At 39.7% G+C, this 21,181-nt stretch overlaps 7 protein-coding genes and 1 long non-coding RNA gene across 9 annotated transcripts; 2 read left to right on the forward strand and 6 right to left on the reverse strand.

Moving 5' to 3' along the window:
* Positions 1–17: 17 nt before the first annotated feature.
* On the reverse strand, positions 18–4,238 carry LOC124205390. The gene is made up of 7 exons (XM_046602818.1): positions 4,228–4,238; positions 3,919–4,170; positions 3,671–3,849; positions 1,237–1,451; positions 620–1,166; positions 350–541; positions 18–273 (listed from the first exon to the last, which is right to left on the reverse strand). The coding sequence occupies exons 1-7, from the start codon at positions 4,236–4,238 to the stop codon at positions 140–142; spliced, it is 1,530 nt and encodes a 509-aa protein (XP_046458774.1). The 3' UTR covers positions 18–139.
* Positions 3,511–20,237, reverse strand: LOC124205206. 2 transcript variants are annotated; one of them, XM_046602577.1, is made up of 10 exons: positions 6,958–7,062; positions 6,686–6,875; positions 6,411–6,627; positions 6,102–6,335; positions 5,885–6,045; positions 5,569–5,818; positions 4,999–5,498; positions 4,228–4,937; positions 3,919–4,170; positions 3,511–3,849 (listed from the first exon to the last, which is right to left on the reverse strand). In XM_046602577.1, the coding sequence occupies exons 5-8, from the start codon at positions 6,032–6,034 to the stop codon at positions 4,473–4,475; spliced, it is 1,365 nt and encodes a 454-aa protein (XP_046458533.1). In that variant the 5' UTR covers positions 6,035–6,045; positions 6,102–6,335; positions 6,411–6,627; positions 6,686–6,875; positions 6,958–7,062; the 3' UTR covers positions 3,511–3,849; positions 3,919–4,170; positions 4,228–4,472. The 2 variants fall into 2 exon arrangements, with proteins under 2 accessions (XP_046458533.1, XP_046458532.1); XM_046602576.1 differs by lacking the exons at positions 6,102–6,335; positions 6,411–6,627; positions 6,686–6,875; positions 6,958–7,062 and adding an exon at positions 20,181–20,237.
* LOC124205205 lies at positions 8,053–12,677 on the reverse strand. Its single transcript, XM_046602575.1, has 13 exons — positions 12,297–12,677; positions 12,113–12,232; positions 10,829–10,977; positions 10,528–10,763; positions 10,243–10,460; positions 10,013–10,180; positions 9,823–9,944; positions 9,594–9,759; positions 9,259–9,521; positions 9,038–9,194; positions 8,582–8,971; positions 8,273–8,513; positions 8,053–8,194 (listed from the first exon to the last, which is right to left on the reverse strand). The coding sequence occupies exons 1-12, from the start codon at positions 12,409–12,411 to the stop codon at positions 8,356–8,358; spliced, it is 2,262 nt and encodes a 753-aa protein (XP_046458531.1). The 5' UTR covers positions 12,412–12,677; the 3' UTR covers positions 8,053–8,194; positions 8,273–8,355.
* LOC124205211 lies at positions 11,267–12,092 on the forward strand. The gene is made up of 3 exons (XR_006879244.1): positions 11,267–11,338; positions 11,394–11,819; positions 11,878–12,092. It is a non-coding gene; the product is annotated as an uncharacterized LOC124205211 (long non-coding RNA).
* LOC124205209 (cathepsin L-like proteinase) lies at positions 13,685–15,526 on the forward strand. Its single transcript, XM_046602579.1, has 4 exons — positions 13,685–13,814; positions 13,871–13,997; positions 14,130–14,285; positions 14,375–15,526. Exons 2-4 carry the CDS (start codon positions 13,908–13,910, stop codon positions 14,579–14,581), a joined length of 453 nt encoding a protein of 150 aa, XP_046458535.1. The 5' UTR covers positions 13,685–13,814; positions 13,871–13,907; the 3' UTR covers positions 14,582–15,526.
* Positions 15,093–17,063, reverse strand: LOC124205208 (protein PTCD3 homolog, mitochondrial-like). Its single transcript, XM_046602578.1, has 9 exons — positions 16,941–17,063; positions 16,777–16,874; positions 16,517–16,718; positions 16,383–16,450; positions 16,167–16,318; positions 15,987–16,095; positions 15,646–15,911; positions 15,390–15,576; positions 15,093–15,299 (listed from the first exon to the last, which is right to left on the reverse strand). The coding sequence occupies exons 1-9, from the start codon at positions 16,993–16,995 to the stop codon at positions 15,150–15,152; spliced, it is 1,287 nt and encodes a 428-aa protein (XP_046458534.1). The 5' UTR covers positions 16,996–17,063; the 3' UTR covers positions 15,093–15,149.
* On the reverse strand, positions 17,550–20,089 carry LOC124205391 (hemocyte protein-glutamine gamma-glutamyltransferase-like). The gene is made up of 13 exons (XM_046602819.1): positions 20,022–20,089; positions 19,905–19,946; positions 19,605–19,829; positions 19,440–19,543; positions 19,158–19,338; positions 18,963–19,096; positions 18,766–18,901; positions 18,676–18,683; positions 18,459–18,608; positions 18,209–18,386; positions 17,981–18,146; positions 17,815–17,918; positions 17,550–17,752 (listed from the first exon to the last, which is right to left on the reverse strand). Exons 1-13 carry the CDS (start codon positions 20,056–20,058, stop codon positions 17,691–17,693), a joined length of 1,527 nt encoding a protein of 508 aa, XP_046458775.1. The 5' UTR covers positions 20,059–20,089; the 3' UTR covers positions 17,550–17,690.
* Positions 20,238–20,295: 58 nt separating the features above from the next.
* Positions 20,296–21,063, reverse strand: LOC124205210. Its single transcript, XM_046602581.1, has 4 exons — positions 21,027–21,063; positions 20,756–20,944; positions 20,485–20,697; positions 20,296–20,413 (listed from the first exon to the last, which is right to left on the reverse strand). Exons 1-4 carry the CDS (start codon positions 21,061–21,063, stop codon positions 20,337–20,339), a joined length of 516 nt encoding a protein of 171 aa, XP_046458537.1. The 3' UTR covers positions 20,296–20,336.
* Between the last annotated feature and the right edge of the window lie 118 nt (positions 21,064–21,181).

A 21,181-nucleotide genomic window follows, 5' to 3' on the forward strand; every position in this document is an offset into this window, starting at 1 on the left:
TCAGAGGAATTCGTCAATTCATTTACGACACACATTTTGTATTAGAAACTATGAGGCGGGTATCTGACAAAAACACGGCGGGAATTATTCCTGACGAGATTTAAAAAACGGTTATCAACAAATTCATTTTGATTCTGTATTATTTCGGTAGGTTGGCGTTTCTTCGGCGTAACATCATTGGCAGCGGCGCCCACAAGCAGCAACAAAGGATACAAATGCCGCCGACAATGTGGAAACATATGGAAAAACTTGCGGTTAACACTTGGATGTAGCCTGTCAAAAAGCCAAACGGTGTTTGCGGTTTTTATTATTTTTATCGCCGTTTGGACGTCTTTCTAAGCGGACTTACCGATGATAATGATTCCTGGGAAAACCACTAGTCCACCAATGAAAAGATTGAGGCCGAAAGCGGAGGCTAGTTTGTCCATTCCGAGAGTTTGGACGATGACGACGACTTGCAGGCCAGTGATACCCCCAATACCGATTCCGTAGATGACGCAACTAATTACCATACCGACGAAATCGGATGATAATGCGATGGCTTAACAGGTGGGGGGAAAAATGAATCCAATTAGAAATTAGACGAGCGGAATTGAGACATTTGAATTTTTTTACTTACCAAAACTGCCAACGGCACAAATGGCGAATTCGATGAAAAAGACGGTGAGGGTCGTAATGTATTTGGAAAATTTGTCGGCCAGGATCGGAATAGCAAGGCGGGCGACGGTATCTGAGGCAGCCAAGATGGTGACGAGAGATGCGGCGGCCGTCGGTGGAACCCCAACACTTTGAGCGAACGACGGGACGAAAACGTTGAACTGTTGGTAGGACAGACGACCCAACGCCATAGCGACGGACATGACGATGAAGAAAGGATCCTTAATCAAGTTTAGATCGAGGATGCTGGAAGCCTTTGGGCATCGTGGCATAAAGCGGAGCCATTTGGGTCGTTCGTCAACCTGAGTCCTGGTTTTGAGTTGTCCCCTCATCTTTGACAGGGACATGGTGACTGGCAACTCTTGGGACGTTCTCTGCTCCAGAGAAATCAAGGAGCCTACGCTACCCAGGTAATTCAGGACATGCATAGATGGTGGCCTGGAATCACCGGCCATAGAGTCGTGAATGCTACCCCGTCCACTGATTACTGATCGCGATCGCAATCTGCTCTGAAAAATGTCCAAATCATTTCATAAGATTTTTTATTTTAACGAAAATTTGCAGGTGAAATTGAATTACTATGTCTCCATCCATCTGTTGAACTCGCCGGATATCGGCTGATGCCTTGACCATGACGTTACCAGTCCAGCTGGTCGGTCGACTTTTACCAACAGCCGAAAGAGTTTCCACTTTTCGTAGGACCGGAGGTGTTTCGGGCCGCTTCTCAAGCAATTCAACCTCAACGTTTGGAGTGTCGTCTAATTTCCAGTGCCAGTAGACTATTAGTAGATAACCTACGAAAATAAGTCAATTTTTGGGTACCTGGGCATAATTACGTGGTGAGTGACTGCAGGTGTGTAACAGCGGGCGGAAGCGATCACTGAAGTGGTCCAGAAACTCGCCAGTGAAGTAAAACAAATTGTGTTTAGAAGCAGTGAAGTTAGATGAGCGTGCGTCGCGAAGATAAGGATGGAGAAGAACGTTGATGGAAGTCCCTCTTCCGTCATGGACAAAGGTCACCATTGGCACAAGAATCTCCGTGCCAGGACCACACGATTCCATAAAGAAACTGTGTGCTCTGTAAAACAAAATGTTTTACATTAATAAAAATACAACAAAGAATAAAGCATATCAATCTTTACCTTTTCTAAGAAGCACACTGAAATGTTCATGATGAAAAACCGTAAAAATGGAAATCACAGCAACCAACAGTCTTACTCCTCATGTATAGATAAATTTCCTGATGCTAAAGGAAGTGTCATAATGTGTTACAGTAGCATGGTGATAGGTGGTATTGATGCTCACCTTTATCATATGGGTGATGAATTTAGTAATGGTCAAGCAGAACTGGAACATGTACGCATACACACAGCATTATTCACATCACACTCTTCATGTCACTGAAACTGTAAGTAGGAATGGGACAAGGATATTCTCTACTTTATTTACAAATTTACCAGTGAAAAATAAAACTCTACCTATCACTCAGCAAAAAAAAAAAAAAAAAAAAAAAAAAATTACATAAAAAAATCAGAAATTTAATTCTGATTACTTTTTGTTTGAAGTGTTTTTCAAAAATATTGTAAATAACCCCTGCTATTAAAATATGTGACGTGTTTACACTATTCTCCTACTGACTTCGAGAGAAAGTTATGACTGACCCGGACAGCCAGCGCACCAAGCGGATGCCCCAATTTTATTTTCAAGAATTAGCAGACGAAACGTCTAGCAGACTACAGTTCGTAGACCTCTTATTTATAGATCATGATATAAGTATAAATTAGCAACCAACTATTTCGCCCAACCTCGTTTCAAGATGTAGCAACAACAAGGGCGACACTAGCGACATCTGGTAATAAGTTTTGAATCCTAAAGCGACAACTTAAGATTCAAAACTTATTACCAGATGTCGCTAGTGTCTCCCATGTTGTTGTTCTTTAATGGTGAAACGAGGCGAAATGAGCGAAACAAAATGTTGCTAATTTATACTTAAATAATTTATACACATATAGCAATCTATAGTATAGGATAGTATAGTAGCAATCTATTCTAAACAAGAACACAGACGACATCAAAATCTATGTAAACGACGAAGTAAACAAAACAAGCCACCTAGTGGTAAAATGTTGAGCTCATCCAACATTTTGAATTTTTGACGGCGCGACCTCTCAAAAATAGAAGCGAATTGCTCTTTCCGCTTTTACGAAGGGAATTGAAGGAAAACAAATGGGTGTAAAAGAGATTTGAGGGATTGAGGACTTATCCTTTAGAATAAATTTTTGCGTTTGATAACTGATTTCATTTCTGATTACTTAAATTTTCTTTTCCTTTGGCTTTCTAATGACCCTAATGACCCTCCTTTCTTCTTTGAGTCAAATCATGTGTCTATAGTCTATACTGAGTATCTCCCAGTCCGTAATTGCAAGAGTTTCGTAGTCCCTAGTCACCCATTTCGGGTTCTTTCCCATTGGAAGTCAGCGGTCTGTAAAAAGACTATCATTGGACTTCAAAGAAATTAACAAATCCCATCTTCGGACGTCGCCTTTTTTTTCTAACAAATTTCACTCGACCTTTATTGAAGCACCAACAGGGGACAAAACCTGATTTTAGAAATTAATAATGCTAAGCATTTTTTTCCTATAGTTCAAATTCAGCCTACAAAATAACAAAAAATATAAAATAAAATGAACTCGAAAAGGGTAGCATCCGGAATAAGTCTGGAAACAATTGAAAGCCTCTAATCTTTTATACCTTTCTTTCAAGGAACATACAGTTTGCATTTTAACAATGACCGTTCAAAAACAAAGAAAATAAATTACAACGAAAATGACTAGAAGCAAAGGGACTCTGGGATTAGTTAATTAGTGGATATTTGACCAACAAATTGGGCACGGAACATTCTCAACGGGCCATAGGGCAATTCAGTAACGATCGACGAGGTAACAGATAAGGCAAGCATCAATTTGGCGTCATTAGAAATCAGTTGAAGAAACTTCGCTCCGGGAACTCGGACTAGTGTCGTGTTGGAATTGCAAAAGGCCTCTCCAAACGTAGACGGAAACATTGTCAACACCGTTAGTCTGAAGAACCATTAATGTTAGACGCCCGTCCGGCAATCGAGAGAATTTAGCGTCGATGGGCTCAGAAAACGTGATTCTCTGTAATCTTGTCGGAGGTCCAACATAATTCAAACTAGGGATAGATTTGACAAACAGAATTGATTACATTGAACTTGTTTACCCACTATTTCTTCTATATTACCTCCAAACAATAACTTGACCAGGAATGGCTGCCGGTTTAGAAGGTGCAACGGTGACCAAAAGACATTGAGCCTCGTTGCAGACACAATCCAAGGCAACTATCTGTAAGGTGACTATTGTTTTCCAGGGTTGAAACCATCCGCTTGTAACATTGAAATTCCAGACTGTAATGTGACCGTATCCTCGCTTTGCTACGCTTGCAATGGTCAGTAGAGGTAATCCCGTGCTGTCTGTAATGGTAACCGACTGTAACCTGCAAGAAAAATACTAGTATTCTATCAACAGATAATTTTTAAAACTTATATCATACCAGTCGGCCATCAACAGTGGGTAAGCGCTGAAAAAAGTCGTAAGTTCCGTTAGACCCCAACGATCGGCAATAAATAAGTGAATCAGATGTCAATTCAAGAAACAGGTAGCAAGAACTGTTGGAAAGCAAAAATGCAGTACCGCCAATAGGGAAATCGGTAGGGATTGTTTGCCTCGCAAGTTCGCCCGAAGCTTTGGGGGAAAAGATAAACGAATCGTGGCTTTCTTGTGAACTAGAACTGCGGTTCAGCCGTTCAGGGCTGTCACAGCAAAATCTTCAGCATCTCTGAGATATGCAACGCCACTTAACTCAACGCCCTTCATTAACGGGGAGGTTGATGAGCTGTAAAATAACTCTCCCAGCTCTTCATCATAGGAGCACAGTTCAATTTCGCCGCCTCGAGTTTCCCAGGCATAAATGTAATCCGCTGACCGTGGTATCGCTCCAGGTACTGTCATTTCTTCAAAGAACCTGAGTTCAACTGACTGACGTGAGACAACGCGCTTGATTTTCTGGACCAAAGAAGATAAGGAGCGTTGACGCATCTCTGGAGGAATAACAGGACTATCAGCGACGTGATGGGTAGCATTTAACGGTAGCGTAATAATATCGCCGATGGTAGAATTGGTGGAAGAATCTTGGAAATTCCTGGCAATCAAACTCGACAAAACCACTGGCTCTGAAAACACCATAATTGTATCACGTCGAACCTGGAAGATTGTTCAATTATTATTTCACTTATTTGAAATTTTAACATTAAATAAAATTTACTAATTGATCGTAGAAATGTGGCAAGGAAATGCCGTCATATAATCCATTAACTTGAAGCTTCGTAAATTTCCCAGCCACTTTGAATCCTTCTGTTGATTGTTGATAAAGTGGTACTTGCTCACTTGAAAACAACATGTTGTGAGGAAGCAATGAAGAAAGTGACAGGGGTCCGTTCATCTCTTGCTGGTCGGAGAGAGTAAGCACATGATCACGGCTAACTGCGACGTTGTTAAGTGTACCATTCAAATTCAAAGGCTGTTGAAACACCAGGGATTCGAATTTTGCTCCTGGAAGTGTAAAGTTGCCTTTACGAAGCACAGCTCTCGAGGCCCAGTTTGATATGTCGAATGTTCCAACTGAACAATTGTTGCACACATCGATGGACCCTTGTACTGAAAGTGTCTTCACAGATTTCTTGCCAGTTACCACATTTCCCCGATCGATTCTCATGAGAGTTGTGTTGACATCCACTTCGTTCAGCAAGCCGCTCATGGTTACGTCTGATATTCCCAAAAAAGGAGTTATGTTAAACAAAATAAACGAAACCAAAATTGTCTCTTTAACAATTACTCGATGCGATGACATCCTGGAACTTAATGGGATTTGAAATGTTCTGCTCCGTATCTCGGAGCAAAACAGCGTGCGTAATATGATTGACATCAATATTGTTTATCCGGGAACTGTTTAACGACTCGACTGTGATGTTACTAGCTTGCAGAGATTGGAACCGATGAAAAGCGTTAATGCGTTGCTCAGGAAGAGACGAGAGTTTGACTGATCGTCGATTCAAATCCGTGAAATTCACCTTGTTAACTATTCTCTGCAAAGTCGAAACAATATTATTCTCGTAATTCATTTCAAACGTGTGCTGCTTCATTAGAATTACCTGTGAGAGAACTCCATTCATAATGACATCTTTAAACTTCTGTTGAGGCTTGATGTCAACATTAGCTTCTTTGAGCCATAGATGACGTGTTGTTTCACCAAGCATTAGATCATTGACCTTTGATGTGTTCAGTTTGGTATCTCGCTTCATTAATACATTACCTAAAGTCGATCATGCTTAGGGCATTTCACAAAAAATTGTAAATAAACGGTATTACCTTAAACGATCCATTTCGAGGTTTGGGGAGGTATCGGGTTCTGACACACTTGCTTTGGATCCACACTATTCAGATCTTTTACCACGCGAAGCGAGTCTGAAACGAGGGGCCCAGCGAACGATTTAACACCCGAAATAGTTCGATGAACATCAGAGTCTTTCAGAACGAGTTCTTCAGTGACATTATGTCCTTGAATAAGGCCTTCCACTTTCAGGTCATCTATAACAATATGATCTAAAAAGAAACACAAATGAATATGTTACATATTAGCTTCAGATAAAGAGTATAGATGAATATTATGAGAAATACCAAATTTAAGGGAGGAAAACTCTTTAAGGTCATTAATACGAACTGCATCTTGGAGCAATACGTTCAAATCGACACCGTTCACCATCCAAGAATCTTGTCGAAAGTCACCTACATCCAGCGATCCTCGAACTTCAACATTACCGGATAAATTTTGATTTACTCCATAGCGTAGCCAGTTCAATGGAGCATTGCTGTTTGAACACTCCATCGATATTACCTAAATTTTAGATCTTTTTTGAAGATGATCCGCAACTCATTTTTACATACAAACTTACCATTTACGACTATTCCATTGGTGAAAACCGTTCCGTTCAGCACTATGTCGGAATAAAGGGTAGCAGGTTGATGGACCAAAACTACATCCACCAGACGTTTAATGTTAAGATTTTCCATCGCTACTATTTCGGCATTTTGAGCAGTAAGAGAAATTAAGACTTTTCTGTGAAATAATAGTTTGATGTTCTCCTGTAACAACAAAATTATGATTTTTCAGTTAAAATGTAAGCTAAATGAGAACTAGCGATTTTTTAATATTTAAAAAACTTACCAGTTTTAAGGACTGTATCACTTTTCCAGGAACTCATATCCACATCATTAAATAAACCAGCTACGTTTAGTGTGTCAGCAAACCAATTTCCTTCGATGTGTAACTTTTGGAAGTGCTTACTGCCAGTCAACACAGTATGACGAACGAACGAACGAAACAAGTTGCGAGTTCTGGGCCTTGATCCTGTGGAAAATGTTGGAATTTAATCGCTGCAACATGAAAATGAAAATGAAAACGTCTGAATTACTTGACTATGTCGACGTCATTCTTTATGAGCAAGGCGCCCGGAAGCATCTGGTCACCATCAATTTTCAGAGATCTCTTCCACAAGTCTCTCAAATCATAACCATTAAGGGTATACAGGAGCGTGAAAGTATGATTCATCGATACCGGATTGCTGAACTCCTTTCGACCATTAAAATCGAATGGGATTCTTCTATCTTTGGTAATAAAATCAGACACAAGCACCCCATCCAATTTTACGGGGGTTAGATCATCGCTGATCTAAGATGGAAAAAGAAATCGTAATTGAAGATTTAAGTTTGATCAAAGAAATCAAGTTGTTTCTTACCCTGACATTGTCCTTGAAAGTTATCGACCTAAGTGGTGGGAAATCTTTTGTTGACAACAAAATTCCGTTTTCTTCCAGCATCTGAATGCCAACACCTTCCGTGTCATTCACAGAAAGAGGCTTTTCAAACGTGACATCTCCTTGTACTGCCACAGAATCTGTAAGAATTTGACACAAAAAAGTGATAAGACATCGTTTTAACGGTGATCAAAATTTAAAGTCAGACCGTAGGTAAGTAATTCTTCAGTGTGTCCGTACAGGCTGCTGTTTGTTGTAAAAACATCCATTGGGCGTTGATTGAACGTCTTAGAGAAAATGTCCCAATTTGAATTGAGATTTTCGAATCTTTTTTTTCCAGTGACCACCTTGGAAACAGAAATGTGGTGAGTAGACAAAATAAGCCATACTATTCCGTTCCTACCTGTTTTTGAATGCTTGATTTCTTGAATAAGTTAGTCCCCCAACTACCGTTCGTTACACGCATGTCGTCAATGTTCTCGGTGACTGTTAAGCGAACCATCGTTGCGTCTTGAGTGAGTTGCAACTTTTTAAATTTCAGTTGATCGTTTTTGCCAACAGAAACGAAATCTGCCGGAAACTGTTTTCCATTTAACGAACCATTCAGAACGGCTCGCCCAAGGTGAGCATTAAGGTATCCGTGGATGCCTATAAAAATAACAAATGGAAAGGAATAAATTAAGAACTCGATCAGCTTCTACTCAGCTTATTAATGTAAACGTCTACCTGTGACAACTTGATCTCCAGCTAATTTCATTGAATTACTTTCCAAAGTTGTGAGGTTGATTTGATTGATTATTCCATTTAGATTAAGCTTGGAAACGGAAAGTGACGAGAAGAATTTTGGCTGAAGCAAAGTGAAATTCCCTGTTTGAAATGGCGTTTTGGTATAAATGACTAATATTTCTTCCGTTAATAGAATGGGCCTTCAGATTTTTAAGATGAACATCGGTAGTCTTCAGCGTCCCTAAAACAGAAAAAATAAATATTTAGCTGAGATAATTTAATAAATTGGCATTTATGTGATCGACTTACAGTTAAGATGTTGAATGCCTTGCCGTAAAAGTAAAGAATTAGGTGAAATCTCGCGTTCGTCAACCAGTCCTTTGACGCCGAGATGGCCATTCACAAGCAAATTTCCTTCAATTCTAATTTTGTCTGGGAAATTAAGATCCTCGTCCACTGTGATGTATTCTTTGATTTCACGGCCGGATAAGGAAACTGTTGGGTGTCCATTGCGAATTTCGAGACGCTTTGTTTTGAGAGAAGAAATTGGCTTGTCGGAGTCTATGACGGCCTGATGGTAGGTATCCGCGATATCAACGGAGTTGATGGTTTTTGCGGTAACATTTTCAAAAACACATCCTTCAGATAGTTTATCCGAGCCTCGACATGTGCTTACGAGGGATTTGAAATGAACGTTTCCTATAGAAAAGAAATATTAGTTGTTAAACAAATAGTAAGTGAATCAAGAGAAGAAATATTATATACCATGAATGACATAATCGCCGTTTGTTCGCATGGCTTGTTTAAAGCGCTTCGCCAATGCCTGAAGTTTTACGCCTAGCTGTTCCATTTTATTACTAAGTCTTTTCAGCTGGATCACTTGAGTAGCTCCCAATCTCAACATATTTGATTTCAGTACCATCTAATAATTAGACGCTCATTTTAACAATGCAAAATGTTTACATCGCATTGAAGTACACACTCACCTGGTTAGTCCAGACGTGACCAGCTTTCAAAGAACTGAAATCGACCTTGCCCAACTGGATAACAGTGTCATTCTTCTTAACGGCACGTGGATACAATTCTGTTATGAGCCTCAAGGGATCAACTTCAAGTTCAGATCTCAGTTGATGACATGTTGACATGCCCTTTGAGTAAACGGTAGATAGGGTGGCGTTTAATTGATGAGAGAATTTTAGTGAAAACAAGTTGTCATTGTAGGATTTTGCTGGATTAGAGTTTGCAACAGCTAAAAGACGACGCAGAAAAAAAACACCGGTTAGTATTTTTCCTCTTTGATCATCTAAATAAATATTAATACTTATAAAAGTCTCCTTATTCATCTTCAGAGTTCCAAGAGTGTTGATTCCAGAACCGAGAGCGAAGCTGGAATACTGGACGACACTTACAAAGCGCCATCCATTGTATTGATAAACATCTACCCCCCACCATGTGGAAAATATTAAAGCCGATTTTCCACCGTTCTCCTAATACATTGAAATGCTCAAATGATGAATCATTTACTTTGAATTTCACAAAAACAAAATTACCTGAAAAGCAAGGCATCCCGTCGTTTTACTGTCAATAGCAATAGACTGAAACGGTTCGAACCTTTCGCCAATAAATTTATAAACATGCGATGTGGCATCGTTATTGGCCTTTCCTGTGGAATCTGAGGTTAACCGGATCAGAAGTTATTAACATTAATACGTGGCATTTCCTTAATTGAATCTGTCATACCGAAAGCAAGCCTATTCACAACCACGAGGAAGTGGAGGGTATTCAGTCCCGTACCAATGTCTAGGAAGCACAAATCAGATGCACCCTTGGTTGGCAAAAGCTGCAATAGTTTATACATTTTTGAGCCAAGATCATATCGAAGAATTTCAGTGGGGACATCTTCAGCCACTAAAATTTAAAAGACAGGGAATTTAATTTAGTTGGAAACGTAAAGTCATTTCAATCTGTACCTGTTTCGTTAGGGTAATTGGCAACAGCTAAATAGTGCTTGGAAAATATGCGGAAGTGTCGGATCGCCTTCGGAAAGTGTGTCTCGATTTCGCCGCACCGATCAAAATAGCCTCCACTAGCACAGTAGATATACGACTTTGCCCAGTAGCTTTCAATTCCTCTAAAATCCCGATTCTTGCCGTTACAAATAGCGACGTGTGGAATTCCAAACTGTTCCCTATTCAAGACGAAAACAAATAATTATAAGATGGATTTGGTTTTGAATGCAATTAATAGTAGACAACCAAGTAGTGATGCAAGTGGGATCTTCACTGCGAAGCGCTTCTCTTCTGTTGGCGCTGATGGTCCCATTACTGGCGAAGTTAATGGTGTAAACTGAAGATCCAGTCCGTTTGTGTGGGTATTTGGCTGGGGTTTTCTCCAAAACGACTATACGAATGACGTCATTAGTGCGGACGACCTCACAATCGAACGCCTGGCGGGTCGGAAGCGTTTCGAGTAATTTTTCACATCCGTTTAACTGTAAAAAAAAAATGATTAGACCTTGCGCAAAAAAAAAGCAGAGTACTTTAAAAATATTTATACCGCAGAAAATGAGCAAATTTCTGTGTTGTTTTCCACCGCATTGGTAGCAATCACAGCGTACCAATTTTCAACATTTTGGAAAACCTTGAATTGTTGTGCAGCTTTCGGACAGCTCCGGAAATTCTTGAAGCCTTGTACCACCCAAATATCTTGAAAGAAAATCACATATATATGTTTAGTCCAACTGAAGTACTGAACATTATTTTCAATTGTTATCAATAAAATGCAACTTTTCTTCAGATTAAATAAAAGCGGCAACAACGCATCTTACGTCAATTGAAAACGTAAACAAGACTACAAAAAAACGAGAATTTTGATGGATTCAAACAGTGATGTAGAAAATAATATAGAGCTCCAGCTTTCTGAGCTGGAAATGCTGGGTTCTATGTTTCCAAACAAGGGCGAGCTTGAGCTTATTGATCCTGGAGTTATTTCTGTTTTTTGTCGGGTAAACTAGGAAGAGACATAGTTCCAAAACTGGAATACAACATCAATCTTAATATTATGGAGGTAAGAATATTTGAAACAGAGAGAAATATTTCTTTAAACTGTCATCCATTTACAGGCAAAGGTCAATGTAAGTGTATCACTTCCTAATTCCTACCCAAGTACACCAGCTCAAATATCGGTGCACAGTGGGCACCTAGGAAGAACTAATCACAATGGGATCAATTTGGAACTCTGAAGTTTTTAACATACATTGGAGCCAGGATCAATCTATATTGGTTCAGTAGTAGAATGGGTAAAGGATAATCTTCCTGCTTACTTGACCTTCCTAGAGGGAGATATTCTAGCCCCTATGTCCAAAACTGAAGACAAGAAAACTTTCAGAATGTGGATTCATTCTCACCACATTTACAGCAAGTCAAAAATGAAGAATATTGAAGACTGGGCTAAATAATTAAATATCACTGGTTTCTTTTTACCTGGGAAACCTGGCTTAATGTGTGTGGAAGGATTGGAAACAAATTGCAACATATGGTGGCAAAGGGTAACATTTTGAAAAATCTAAAAAATCTTGCACACAATGAAACCTAGATTTTTTCTAGATTCGTGCACTAAACTAGCAGAAGATTTCCTGTATATTAGAAGAACATGACAAAGTCCAGAAATTTCAAAATTTCTCCAATATTGCAGATATCAAAGCCTCATCAGATTCCTCAGGCATGAAAGCATTCTTAAACTATTTAGAGGAACATCATAGCTCACATGTTTTCAAAGAATACTTTGGTTTTGATGGGAAATAAACAGCAGCTTGTACAGACTAGATTTGTCATTACTCACCACTGTGATCCATATAAAGTTTCCCTGAATCAATTTGCCTAGGGTTTCGAATATGGCTTAATTTCTTTAGCTGATCTGCTGTCGAAGGAAAGAGAGCTGCTGTGTTGAATTTTTCAGAACCTTACAAAATGAAAAGTGACAAGGTTAAAATTTATCAGGGAAATCAAACAAACCTTTCATGTACCTGTAATTGCATGATTCGAATCCTGCCTTAGAGGACTTTGACTCAGACCCGACACGATAAAACCAAAAATAGGAAGTACGTAATAAAGCAGTGCCTTGGAAAAGGCTTTGACCATGTTGAAGAAGCCTTTCCGTTTTTTGGTGACTAATTAATAGCCACGTGATGTTAGTCCACAAACGAATACATATACCAGAAACACGACTGAATTCAAGCACTCCCACTTCTTGTGATTTTTCTTTAAGTTCCGCAAAACGTGTTCTTTTTAGACGAAAAGTTCTAAGGAAAAGGAAACTTAAAATGTGCAGGGGGCGAGTTATTCAACTGCAGATCCGACCCAACCTGCACCTCTGCTACAGCACAACCAGACGTGTTGTAATTGACAGGAACGATTTATTGTTTCCATTTCTAGCCTTGATCCCTCTTCCCCTGGCTGCCTGATTTTTCATTTTCTTTTTTTTTTTTTTTAATTAAAAAACAAAAAAAAACAAACAAACAATTCGATTAATCTAATAAATTTGAATGGCTAATATTACCATATTGTTTATTAAGAAATTTTTTAAAATTTAGATTTGTCATATTTTTGTCTTTCATTTTATCATAGTCCGCATTATTGACGAGAACGATAGGGTTCTAATTTCTTCTAAATAAAAAAAGCATTTGCAATTGTTTAATTATTAAAGAATTACGTAATTTCAAATTCCAATTACAAACGCAAAGGAATCGTGGGAGACTATATAGCACTGCCGACTTATTCGAAAGGTTTTATTTTTAAAAGCCTTTTTGGTTATAAAATAGTTGGCATTCTATTCTTCGTGTTGGTCTCTGAACAATTAGTCAAATTTTCCCGATTAAATAATGCGAAGAGTCCCTTTTTTTCGTAGCAACTTTTTCTAGTTTAGCCATATGTAGTTCAGTGCCATTAGATTCCCAGGAAAGATAGCTTTATGCAAATAGTAGTACATGGCCGTTGGCCGGTTTCATCCTTTACTACCTTTAACGGCCGTCTGAAAGGCTATCTGGTTGCCGAGCTGCTGAAAATTAGTAATTAGATGCCAATTCGTTTTCTTTGCCAAGAATCAAATCCGTACGAAAGATGGGACCAAAAATCATTGACTCCCAAACATAAAAGCTTCGGGTATTTTAAATTAAGTCTTCGCTCGTAGCTCGTGAACTGACTTTGATAAACATAATTATTTTGAAAAATAACGAATTGCATTAACATATAATAAAACCGGTTGTCTGGAGACGGAACGAAAAAGAAAATAGCCATCAGGGTATAGTTGAATCGGGGCAATAACGGGTCCAAGAATTTCGAAAATGATTATAAAACTATGGTAGATATTTCAGCAGATTAAATTTGGCTCGAAATTTGGTTACATGCCCACTCCTCGAATGGAGATGGAACGAAGAAGCGGACAGGTCGACACGCATAAATTTATTCTTGATTTGGTAGCCACTTCTATATAAAAAGGGAGCTTGCTAGATTTTCTCGATCAGTCGGATCGGATCAGTTTCTGGGTAAGACTTGAGTGAATTCTATTTTTGCACATTCGTGTCGTAACGATCAAATTTAGTTAATATTCTATAGGTCATAAAACTAGCGCAGCCACAATGAGGTTGCTGTTTGTGTTTGTAGTTATTGCCACCGTCGTAACTGTCATTAAAAGCTATTCCGAGGATGACCACTGGAAAGATTTCAAGGTAAACAAGCCTATCCCAAAAGACAAGCTTTTGGTTAAGTTTAATTATTAGAAACCGATATCTAGGGAATTCTCTGACCATTCTATTAGGCGTTTCAAATTGACTTGATCATTAAATATATTTCAAATGCAGAAAAAACACAAAAAAGATTACAGACCTTCTTCTGACGGGGGTAAAAACGATAAAACCAGGAAAGAACTTTTCCGGGCCAGAGATAAGCAAATCAAGAAGCACAACAGCGAAAAGGCTGGAACCTTTCGAAAGGAACACAATCAATTCTCCGACCTGGTAAGAGAGATAAAGTATTCGTTTGTCAGCAGAGATTTAAATTCATTGCGCTAATAATCGATTACGTTTTGGTATTTTCTTTTCTTCAGTGGCCGTTGGAGTTGAGAAGTTATCTCGGTGTCAATGCCACTGCAGTTCCATCCCTGGCGTTTATGAGTTCCGTTAGCGTTGACCTGGAAAGTCGTGCAGTCCGTCGTGCAGTCCTTCCACGCGGAGTCTCCAGAATACTCGCGACATTTACAAACCGGTTCCTTATTATTGCGACTTTTCACTTTTGGGAGTGTGGTAGGGGGTAATGTACGTTGTCTTTGTAAAAAAAAGCGCCAGGTTCATCTTTTATTCGAGAATCATACAAACGGGAAACTCTCGGTGGCAAAAGTGACGTCACGACGCCTCCTCATGTAAATGTCTCACAAGTTTTTGTTCAAAATGTTGGAAACTAGTTCGGGTGTTCCGACTAAGTGTACATTCGGATAAAACATGGAAACAACACTTTCCCGCCGCAGCTTCATTATTTTCTAGCTCAAAGGGATTTGACAATCGATTGAAAATTTCCAACGCATCTTTCACCACATTACTTATCCGCCGTTGAGAATAAAAGACCGAGCTTTGTGCCTAATAGAACAGGAATTAAGTGCTCTCCAATCAACCAAACGATAATTGCGGCTTCTAAAGAGCATATTGTGAATAACGATAAGTCGTAAAAGCTTTCCTACCTTCAAAGGGCGTGCTTGGCTGCATCGTTAAAAAAACAAACAATTGAGATCACTTGATATACTCGTTTCTAGGCGAAGACGAACCGCAGTCTTTAACACGCTACGACCGACCTCATTTGTATTGATAGACCTGTGAGAACAAAGTCTGTTAAGATGCCTCTGCTGGAGCGGGGGCGTTACTAAGGATGCTGCTAAGCTTCTGTTGCTGCTTCTCGTCGAGCTTTAATTGTTCGCTGATTCTCTGCGCCATGGTCGGGAGGTTTTCGTATCCCATTTCGGCGGCGTAGTCGATCGCCATCTATTTCCCAGATAAAAGGTGTATTTGTTATATGTCAGTTTTAATTTTTGGGGATTATTGCGATGCATAGAAAAGAAGTGGTGGGCATACCAAAGTTGTTGCGGAATTCTGGCGCTCAATACATTTCTCAATAAAAATGTTTAACGATGCCAACGGGAAGTAGGAGGACAACTGATTCTTCAATTGGTTGACTTTGATCATAACTTCATCCGCAGAGTCCAAGTCGCCGTATTGGAGAAAAACTTTCATCAGATTGCCGAGCATCGATCCAGTCCACCTTTAAATGTAAAAGACATTTTTGTTATCATATTGCAAGTTAATGAAGAAAGTTCTTGATCAAGAGTACCGCAAAGAAATTGTTCGATCCTTCTCTTCGGCTGTTTTTAGAACTTGATTGACGTGGGACATGATCGCTCTAGCTGTAGCTAAAACAGGATCGACGTCATTTTTATTTATAACGATCGTAGGGTCAGGTCCTGAACCGCAGGTCAAAGCCTCCAGAAGAGCTTCTAGAACCGAATCCCTTTCAGACAATTCAAAATAACGGGCGTCGCTCCACAGTTCGGGAACATATTGGATGGCCGAGGAACTGGATATGGACTTGATGACATTCTATTGGAAGATTAAAATTTTTTTTTTACTATTCACACAAATAGCCGGTGAGAAATGCAACAACAGAAATCTTACCTCAAACACGTTCTGTTCGGGCGTGTAAATGTGGGGGACCAGATGACGGTACATTTCCATAAAAGCTTCTGGACCTTCAGCTCGGCTGAGAAGAAGCAGAAAGCTGCGACTAAAATGTTCATAAAAACAGAGAGGTTTGAGCAAAAAAGAATTATTTTTTAAATGTCTTTCAATCCATACTAGTAAACAGACTCCTTGTAGGAATCTCCGATGAAAACTTGATTCTGAGATGAGGAAAGAAGGCTGTGTAGTCTTTTGGCTAATTGCACGTCGTCTAAATGATAATTGCAATTTTTCATAGCCTCGCTAAAGAAAGTGACGTCTTCTACGTCCTGAAACGTCAAAACATTTGCCTAATGTAAAAGATGTATTGCGTTAAAAATGTAATTTTCTCACTTGAATTGGTGGCATTTCGTTTTCAATTCTGCGAACAATGTCTATAAGAATGTTACTCCTTGGACCCTCTGTTTCGAGAAATGAGAAAGAATCGTTAAAATTAATTTGATTAAACCATTATTATTTCTGTTTACTATCTCGACAGAAGATCTTGAGGAGGGAGGTGTAAGTTCCTAAAGATGGTTTAACTCCAATAGACTTGAAATCTGACATCAATCTTGATGCCTTTTCACGAGCTACTCGGGTTATTGGCATACGAGAAATGGACTGCAAAGCGGCATTCAAACTACGGACGTCTGGCTTTATTCCAGCATGAGCTATACTTGTAAGAATATCCTGAGAAGACCAAAACATTACAATTTTGTAACTTGGTAATTTTTAGACTTAAACTCACGTCAATCAATGTAATAATATATTCTCCATCTTCTCTGATGATTCCGCTTATTTTCAAAATACTATTGTAGGTCATTAAATCCGGTTGGAAACCGTCGGCTAACCATAAGAAAAACAAATACAATTACGATTGCTTTTAAATTTAAAAAATTTCCACAGGAATACCTAGCATTTGTTTATAATGCTCCCATGCACCCACAGCTTGTCCGTGCTTTACCATTCCACAAATCAGGGCATGATAAGCCTCTGGGGTTTTTGCGTCCAAGCCACTGAAAATTCTTTCTGCCAGTCCATTGCTCCTAATTATAGATCATAAATTTTCATTATTTCCAGCACATCATTTTCATTTGTAGTTGATGTGTACTAACTTCCATGTACTCTTTACTTGGTCCCCACTTCTGAACCATCTTTCTTCAATCAATTCTTCACTTAATTGATCCTCTTCATTATAAAAGGAAATAAACTCCAAAAAAGATTGCTTTGTTGCTGAACTAATTTCTGGAGAAAAAGAAATAGATTAGTTATTTGCTTAAAATTTCCCTAGTTTAAAAATTACCTGATGAATCAAGCTTTCCATAGACATGGATAGCATTTGCAACTTGTGAGGTTCTAATATACTTCTTTAACAAGTCTTCTGTCATTGGAGTAGTTTCGGTAAGCTTTTCAACTGGGGAAAAGGCTTCAAGCTTCTCTTCGAGCTCCAGTAGAGTGTTGGACAATTTTGAATGGAATGAGCTCTAACTATTGACAGGCAAATAGCTAAAAAAATATATGTTTTAAATGTTACTGGTAGTTGTTGACGTGAATTTTCCTGTATCCCCAGTGTGAAGTCTCGTCTTCCTGGAAGTGACTCACTTCAGCGTTGACCTCGGCTCACAGCTGCAATTTTAAGTTTGTCATCATTCGTCACTAGAGTCACGAAGAGGGTCTACGACGGAAAGCTTTAACGACCAACGGTCTACGGCTCTTTTGATCTACTAAATGATTAAATGCGATTAAAAGTTTTCACCATTTTGATTCAACAGTTTGGATAACAAACCTCCCGTGTTCTTCTGCCAGAAATGAGGAGGGGGAGTGGGATCATTAGCCTGCCATCCATTGCAATTGGCTTGGAGATCAGGCCGTGACATCCAAACTTCAGTCCTTCTCGGTCAATCATAGAATTAAAACGAAGATGAAGCATCTAAAGAATAAAATAATGTTACCAAGCGTGGAAGTTCCAAACGGCATCTTGATTGTCGCCATCTGGGCCACCTTTCATCTCATCGCCAAAGATGTCAAAGTACTTGTCGACGGACAGGGTGTGGTTGGTATCACGTGCGGAAACGAAATTGGTCACGGGACGAGATGGAATACCCAAAGCGCGGAAGACTGTCAACATTTATAGAGGGGATTATTACAGAAGTATGAAACTCGGTCATAGATTTAATTACTGGAAGTGGCCACGGCGGCAAACACCCAGCATTGTCCGTATTTGACTGGCTTGGATCCGTTGCGCAAGTAGTGCTCGAAGATTTTGTTACTTCCAGTCCACACCCACGGGCAAACACCATCTTCGAACGAGCCTTCCCATTTGCCTTCCAACAATCCAAAGCCTTCGTTGGCGTTAATCTGTTAGTTCAAATGTAAAATAATCAAGAAATCGTTCACGAGCCAATGAATAATGAAATGTCATTTGATTACGATGGAAGCAATGGCGCGGACGACTTGGACAGGGTTGCCTCTCTCGGTCGGGTTGAGACCAGACTGTTCAAGCAAAAGCTGAGCAGCTGGCAAAGCAACGTTGGAACTGTCCGTAGACCCAACGGCGTCCTTTCGGGCGGTGGTGAGTGCCTACAAAGACCTTGCCAGTCTCGTTCATGAGATACTCCCTGCGAAGCTCCTCGTTGTCCAAGTAAACTGGGTCGTCTGTTACATGTCATGGTGTAAAATAATCAAAATTTTGATTAAGCGATTATAACATAAAATGGTGTCTAAACCAACAACGCACCTCGGCAGAAGGGGTTGAACAAGATGTAAATGTCATCCTTGAAACGGAATTCGTCGACCCGTGCACCGGGCGTCGTTGTCGTCGTTTCAATATTCACTCGCCATAATCCGACGAGCGCGTTGGCGGGGATGTGAACCTACCAAAATCAGAAAGCTTTGAAGTCACCGCCAAGTAATTCAGATGTTGGATAGTTTTACTTGGAAAGTGATGTTGAAACCCTCCTGTTGATGAAGACGCATGTCCCACTTTTGCGGGGCCCGGCTGAATTCGCGCTGATTCATGCGGAAAGGCAAAACGACTTTGGTTCCCTTGGTCACTTGAGGATTGGGGCCTAAAAGTCATAATATTAGCGCTGAATTCTACTACTATCCATTTCGTGACTGTCTGTTTACCAAAAGTAAACGATGCCCGCAAGATGTCACGGCGTGGATCAAAGTTACGATCCTTCATGCGGATAGCCATGAAGAAAGGCTGGCCACGACGGAGAACGGTAGTCGACGGTGAAGAAGATGAACGTAGTCCATCGACAACATTGGCGACATCGAAGACATGGAAGCCATGTTTGTCACGGACCTGGACATAGCCATGGACGATGGAGATCCAATGTCCTGTTATTAAAGTTTACAGTCGACAATTAGCGTACGAAATTAGCCAAAAGTCTCATTATTTGTTACGTGGCCGTGTTCGGAAACCATCTCGTAGCGATCAGTGCGATGTTCTCGGGCGTTGTCTCGTGATAACAGCTCAACAGATTCGATCTTCAGGTTATCGGATGGCACTAGATAGTTTTTCAAATTAAAAATTTGCTGTCGAACGAATGAAACTGAGAAATGTATTACCTCCATCGGTACGAATCTCTTCGACAGCTCGTTCAGCGCGACGACGTCTGTCCAAATCTTCGGCGTAGTGCGAGACCAATGAGGAGCGGTAAGCGGCGTTGCTGCCACCCGGACTGACTCCGGCGTTGGTACCCATTCCATCGCGATCGTTGTTACGGCGAACGAAGCTCGACGAATGGGCCAAGTTGTTCAAACCGGAATTGCTCATTGAACGATGCAACATAACTACGGATGTTTTTGAAAAAAACAGCATGACAAGATTATGGAAAATTTAGTATTTTTGAATGTGTTGCTGTTCACCTGGTGATCCTTGTTGAGTCATGTTCGAACGACGCAGCATGCCTAAGTCAGATTTAAAAGAATTTCAATCAACATCGCATTGGATTAAAGAGGGAAATATTTTCAACTTTATTATACCTGGAGATCCGGGTTGATTCAATGATGAAGAACTCATTGCGCCTAAAAAATGAAATGAATAACAAAAATTATAGAAACGAATCTCGCTTCATTAATACATTACGTAAAATCGATCATGCTTAGGGCATTTCACAAAAATTTGTAAATAAACGGTATTACCATATACGATCCATTTCGACGTATGGGAGGTATTGGGTTCTGACACACTTGCTTTGGATCCACACTATTCAGATCTTTTACCACGCGAAGCGAGTCTGAAACGAGGGGCCCAGCGAAAGATTTAACACCCAAAATAGTTGGATGAACATCAGAGTCTTACAGTACGAGTTCTTCAGTGACATTATGTCCTTGAATAAGGCCTTCCACTTTCAGGTCATCTATAACAATATGATCTAAAAAGAAACACCAATGAATATGTTATTAGCTTTAAATAAAGAGTATAGATGAATATGATGAGAAATACCAAATTTAAGGGAGGAAAACTCTTTAAGGTCATTAATACGAACTGCATCTTGGAGCAATACGTTCAAATCGACAGCGTTCACCATCCAAGAATCTTGTCGATAGTCACCTACATCCAGCGATCCTCGAATTTCAACATTTCCGGATAAATTTTGATTTACTCCATAGCGTAGCCAGTTCAATGGAGCATTGCGGTTCACTCCATCAATTTTACCTAAAACTTCAATCTTTTTTGAAGATGGTCCGCAACTCATTTTTACATACAAACTTACCATTTACGACTATTCCATTGGTGAAAACCGTTCCGTTCAGCACTATGTCGGAATAAAGGGTGGCAGGTTGATGGACCGAAACTACATCCAACAGACGTTTAATGTCAAGATCGTCCATCGCTACTATTTCGGCATTTTGAGCAGTAAGAGAAATTATACTTTTCTGTGAAATAATAGTTTGATGCTCTCCTGTAACAACAAAATTACGATTTTTCAGTTAAAATGAAAGCTAAATGAGAACTAGCGATTTTTTAATATTTAAAAAACTTACCAGTTTTAAGGACTGTATTACTTTTCCAGGAACTCATATCCACATCATTAAATAAACCAGCAACGTTTAGTGTGTCACTAAACCAATTTCTTTCGATGACTAAATTTTGGAAGTCCTTACGGCCGGTCAACACAATATGCGAAGTCAACGAAACA

The sequence above is a fragment of the Daphnia pulex genome, chromosome 10 (genome assembly GCF_021134715.1).
Source record: "Daphnia pulex isolate KAP4 chromosome 10, ASM2113471v1".
In the NCBI taxonomy this organism is placed as follows: Eukaryota; Metazoa; Arthropoda; class Branchiopoda; order Diplostraca; family Daphniidae; genus Daphnia; species Daphnia pulex.

Excerpts from the sequence above, each read along its gene's own strand:
- LOC124205390 (XM_046602818.1), bottom strand. Across the intron at positions 3,850-3,918 it reads GGTCAAGTTATTGTTTGGAG|TTTGAATTATGTTGGACCTC; the intron begins GTAATATAGAAG and ends ATCTATCCCTAG. Across the intron at positions 274-349 it reads CCCAGGAATCATTATCATCG|GCTACATCCAAGTGTTAACC; the intron begins GTAAGTCCGCTT and ends GCTTTTTGACAG.
- LOC124205391 (XM_046602819.1), bottom strand. The coding sequence starts at position 20,058 with ATGAGTTCTTCATCATTGAATCAACCCGGATCTCCAG. Across the intron at positions 19,830-19,904 it reads GACTCAACAAGGATCACCAG|TTATGTTGCATCGTTCAATG; the intron begins GTGAACAGCAAC and ends AAACATCCGTAG. Across the intron at positions 18,902-18,962 it reads GTTTCAACATCACTTTCCAA|GTTCACATCCCCGCCAACGC; the intron begins GTAAAACTATCC and ends TGATTTTGGTAG.
- LOC124205206 (XM_046602576.1), bottom strand. The coding sequence starts at position 6,034 with ATGAAGCGAGATACCAAACTGAACACATCAAAGGTCAATGATCTAATG. Across the intron at positions 5,819-5,884 it reads TGAATGGAGTTCTCTCACAG|AGAATAGTTAACAAGGTGAA; the intron begins GTAATTCTAATG and ends TCGACTTTGCAG. Across the intron at positions 4,938-4,998 it reads CACATTTCTACGATCAATTA|GTTCGACGTGATACAATTAT; the intron begins GTAAATTTTATT and ends ACAATCTTCCAG.
- LOC124205210 (XM_046602581.1), bottom strand. The coding sequence starts at position 21,063 with ATGAGTTCCTGGAAAAGTAATACAGTCCTTAAAACTG. Across the intron at positions 20,945-21,026 it reads TAATACAGTCCTTAAAACTG|GAGAGCATCAAACTATTATT; the intron begins GTAAGTTTTTTA and ends TTGTTGTTACAG. Across the intron at positions 20,414-20,484 it reads GTTTTCCTCCCTTAAATTTG|ATCATATTGTTATAGATGAC; the intron begins GTATTTCTCATC and ends GTTTCTTTTTAG.
- LOC124205209 (XM_046602579.1), top strand. The coding sequence starts at position 13,908 with ATGAGGTTGCTGTTTGTGTTTGTAGTTATTGCCACCGTCGTAACTGTC. Across the intron at positions 13,998-14,129 it reads ACCACTGGAAAGATTTCAAG|AAAAAACACAAAAAAGATTA; the intron begins GTAAACAAGCCT and ends TTTCAAATGCAG. Across the intron at positions 14,286-14,374 it reads ACAATCAATTCTCCGACCTG|TGGCCGTTGGAGTTGAGAAG; the intron begins GTAAGAGAGATA and ends TCTTTTCTTCAG.
- LOC124205205 (XM_046602575.1), bottom strand. The coding sequence starts at position 12,411 with ATGGTCAAAGCCTTTTCCAAGGCACTGCTTTATTACGTACTTCCTATT. Across the intron at positions 10,978-12,112 it reads ACTTTATATGGATCACAGTG|ATATTTGGGTGGTACAAGGC; the intron begins GTGAGTAATGAC and ends TTTTCTTTCAAG. Across the intron at positions 10,181-10,242 it reads CAATTACCCTAACGAAACAG|TGGCTGAAGATGTCCCCACT; the intron begins GTACAGATTGAA and ends TTTAAATTTTAG.
- LOC124205208 (XM_046602578.1), bottom strand. The coding sequence starts at position 16,995 with ATGGTAAAGCACGGACAAGCTGTGGGTGCATGGGAGCATTATAAACAA. Across the intron at positions 16,875-16,940 it reads GCATTATAAACAAATGCTAG|CCGACGGTTTCCAACCGGAT; the intron begins GTATTCCTGTGG and ends TCTTATGGTTAG. Across the intron at positions 15,577-15,645 it reads GATCGAACAATTTCTTTGCG|GTGGACTGGATCGATGCTCG; the intron begins GTACTCTTGATC and ends TTACATTTAAAG.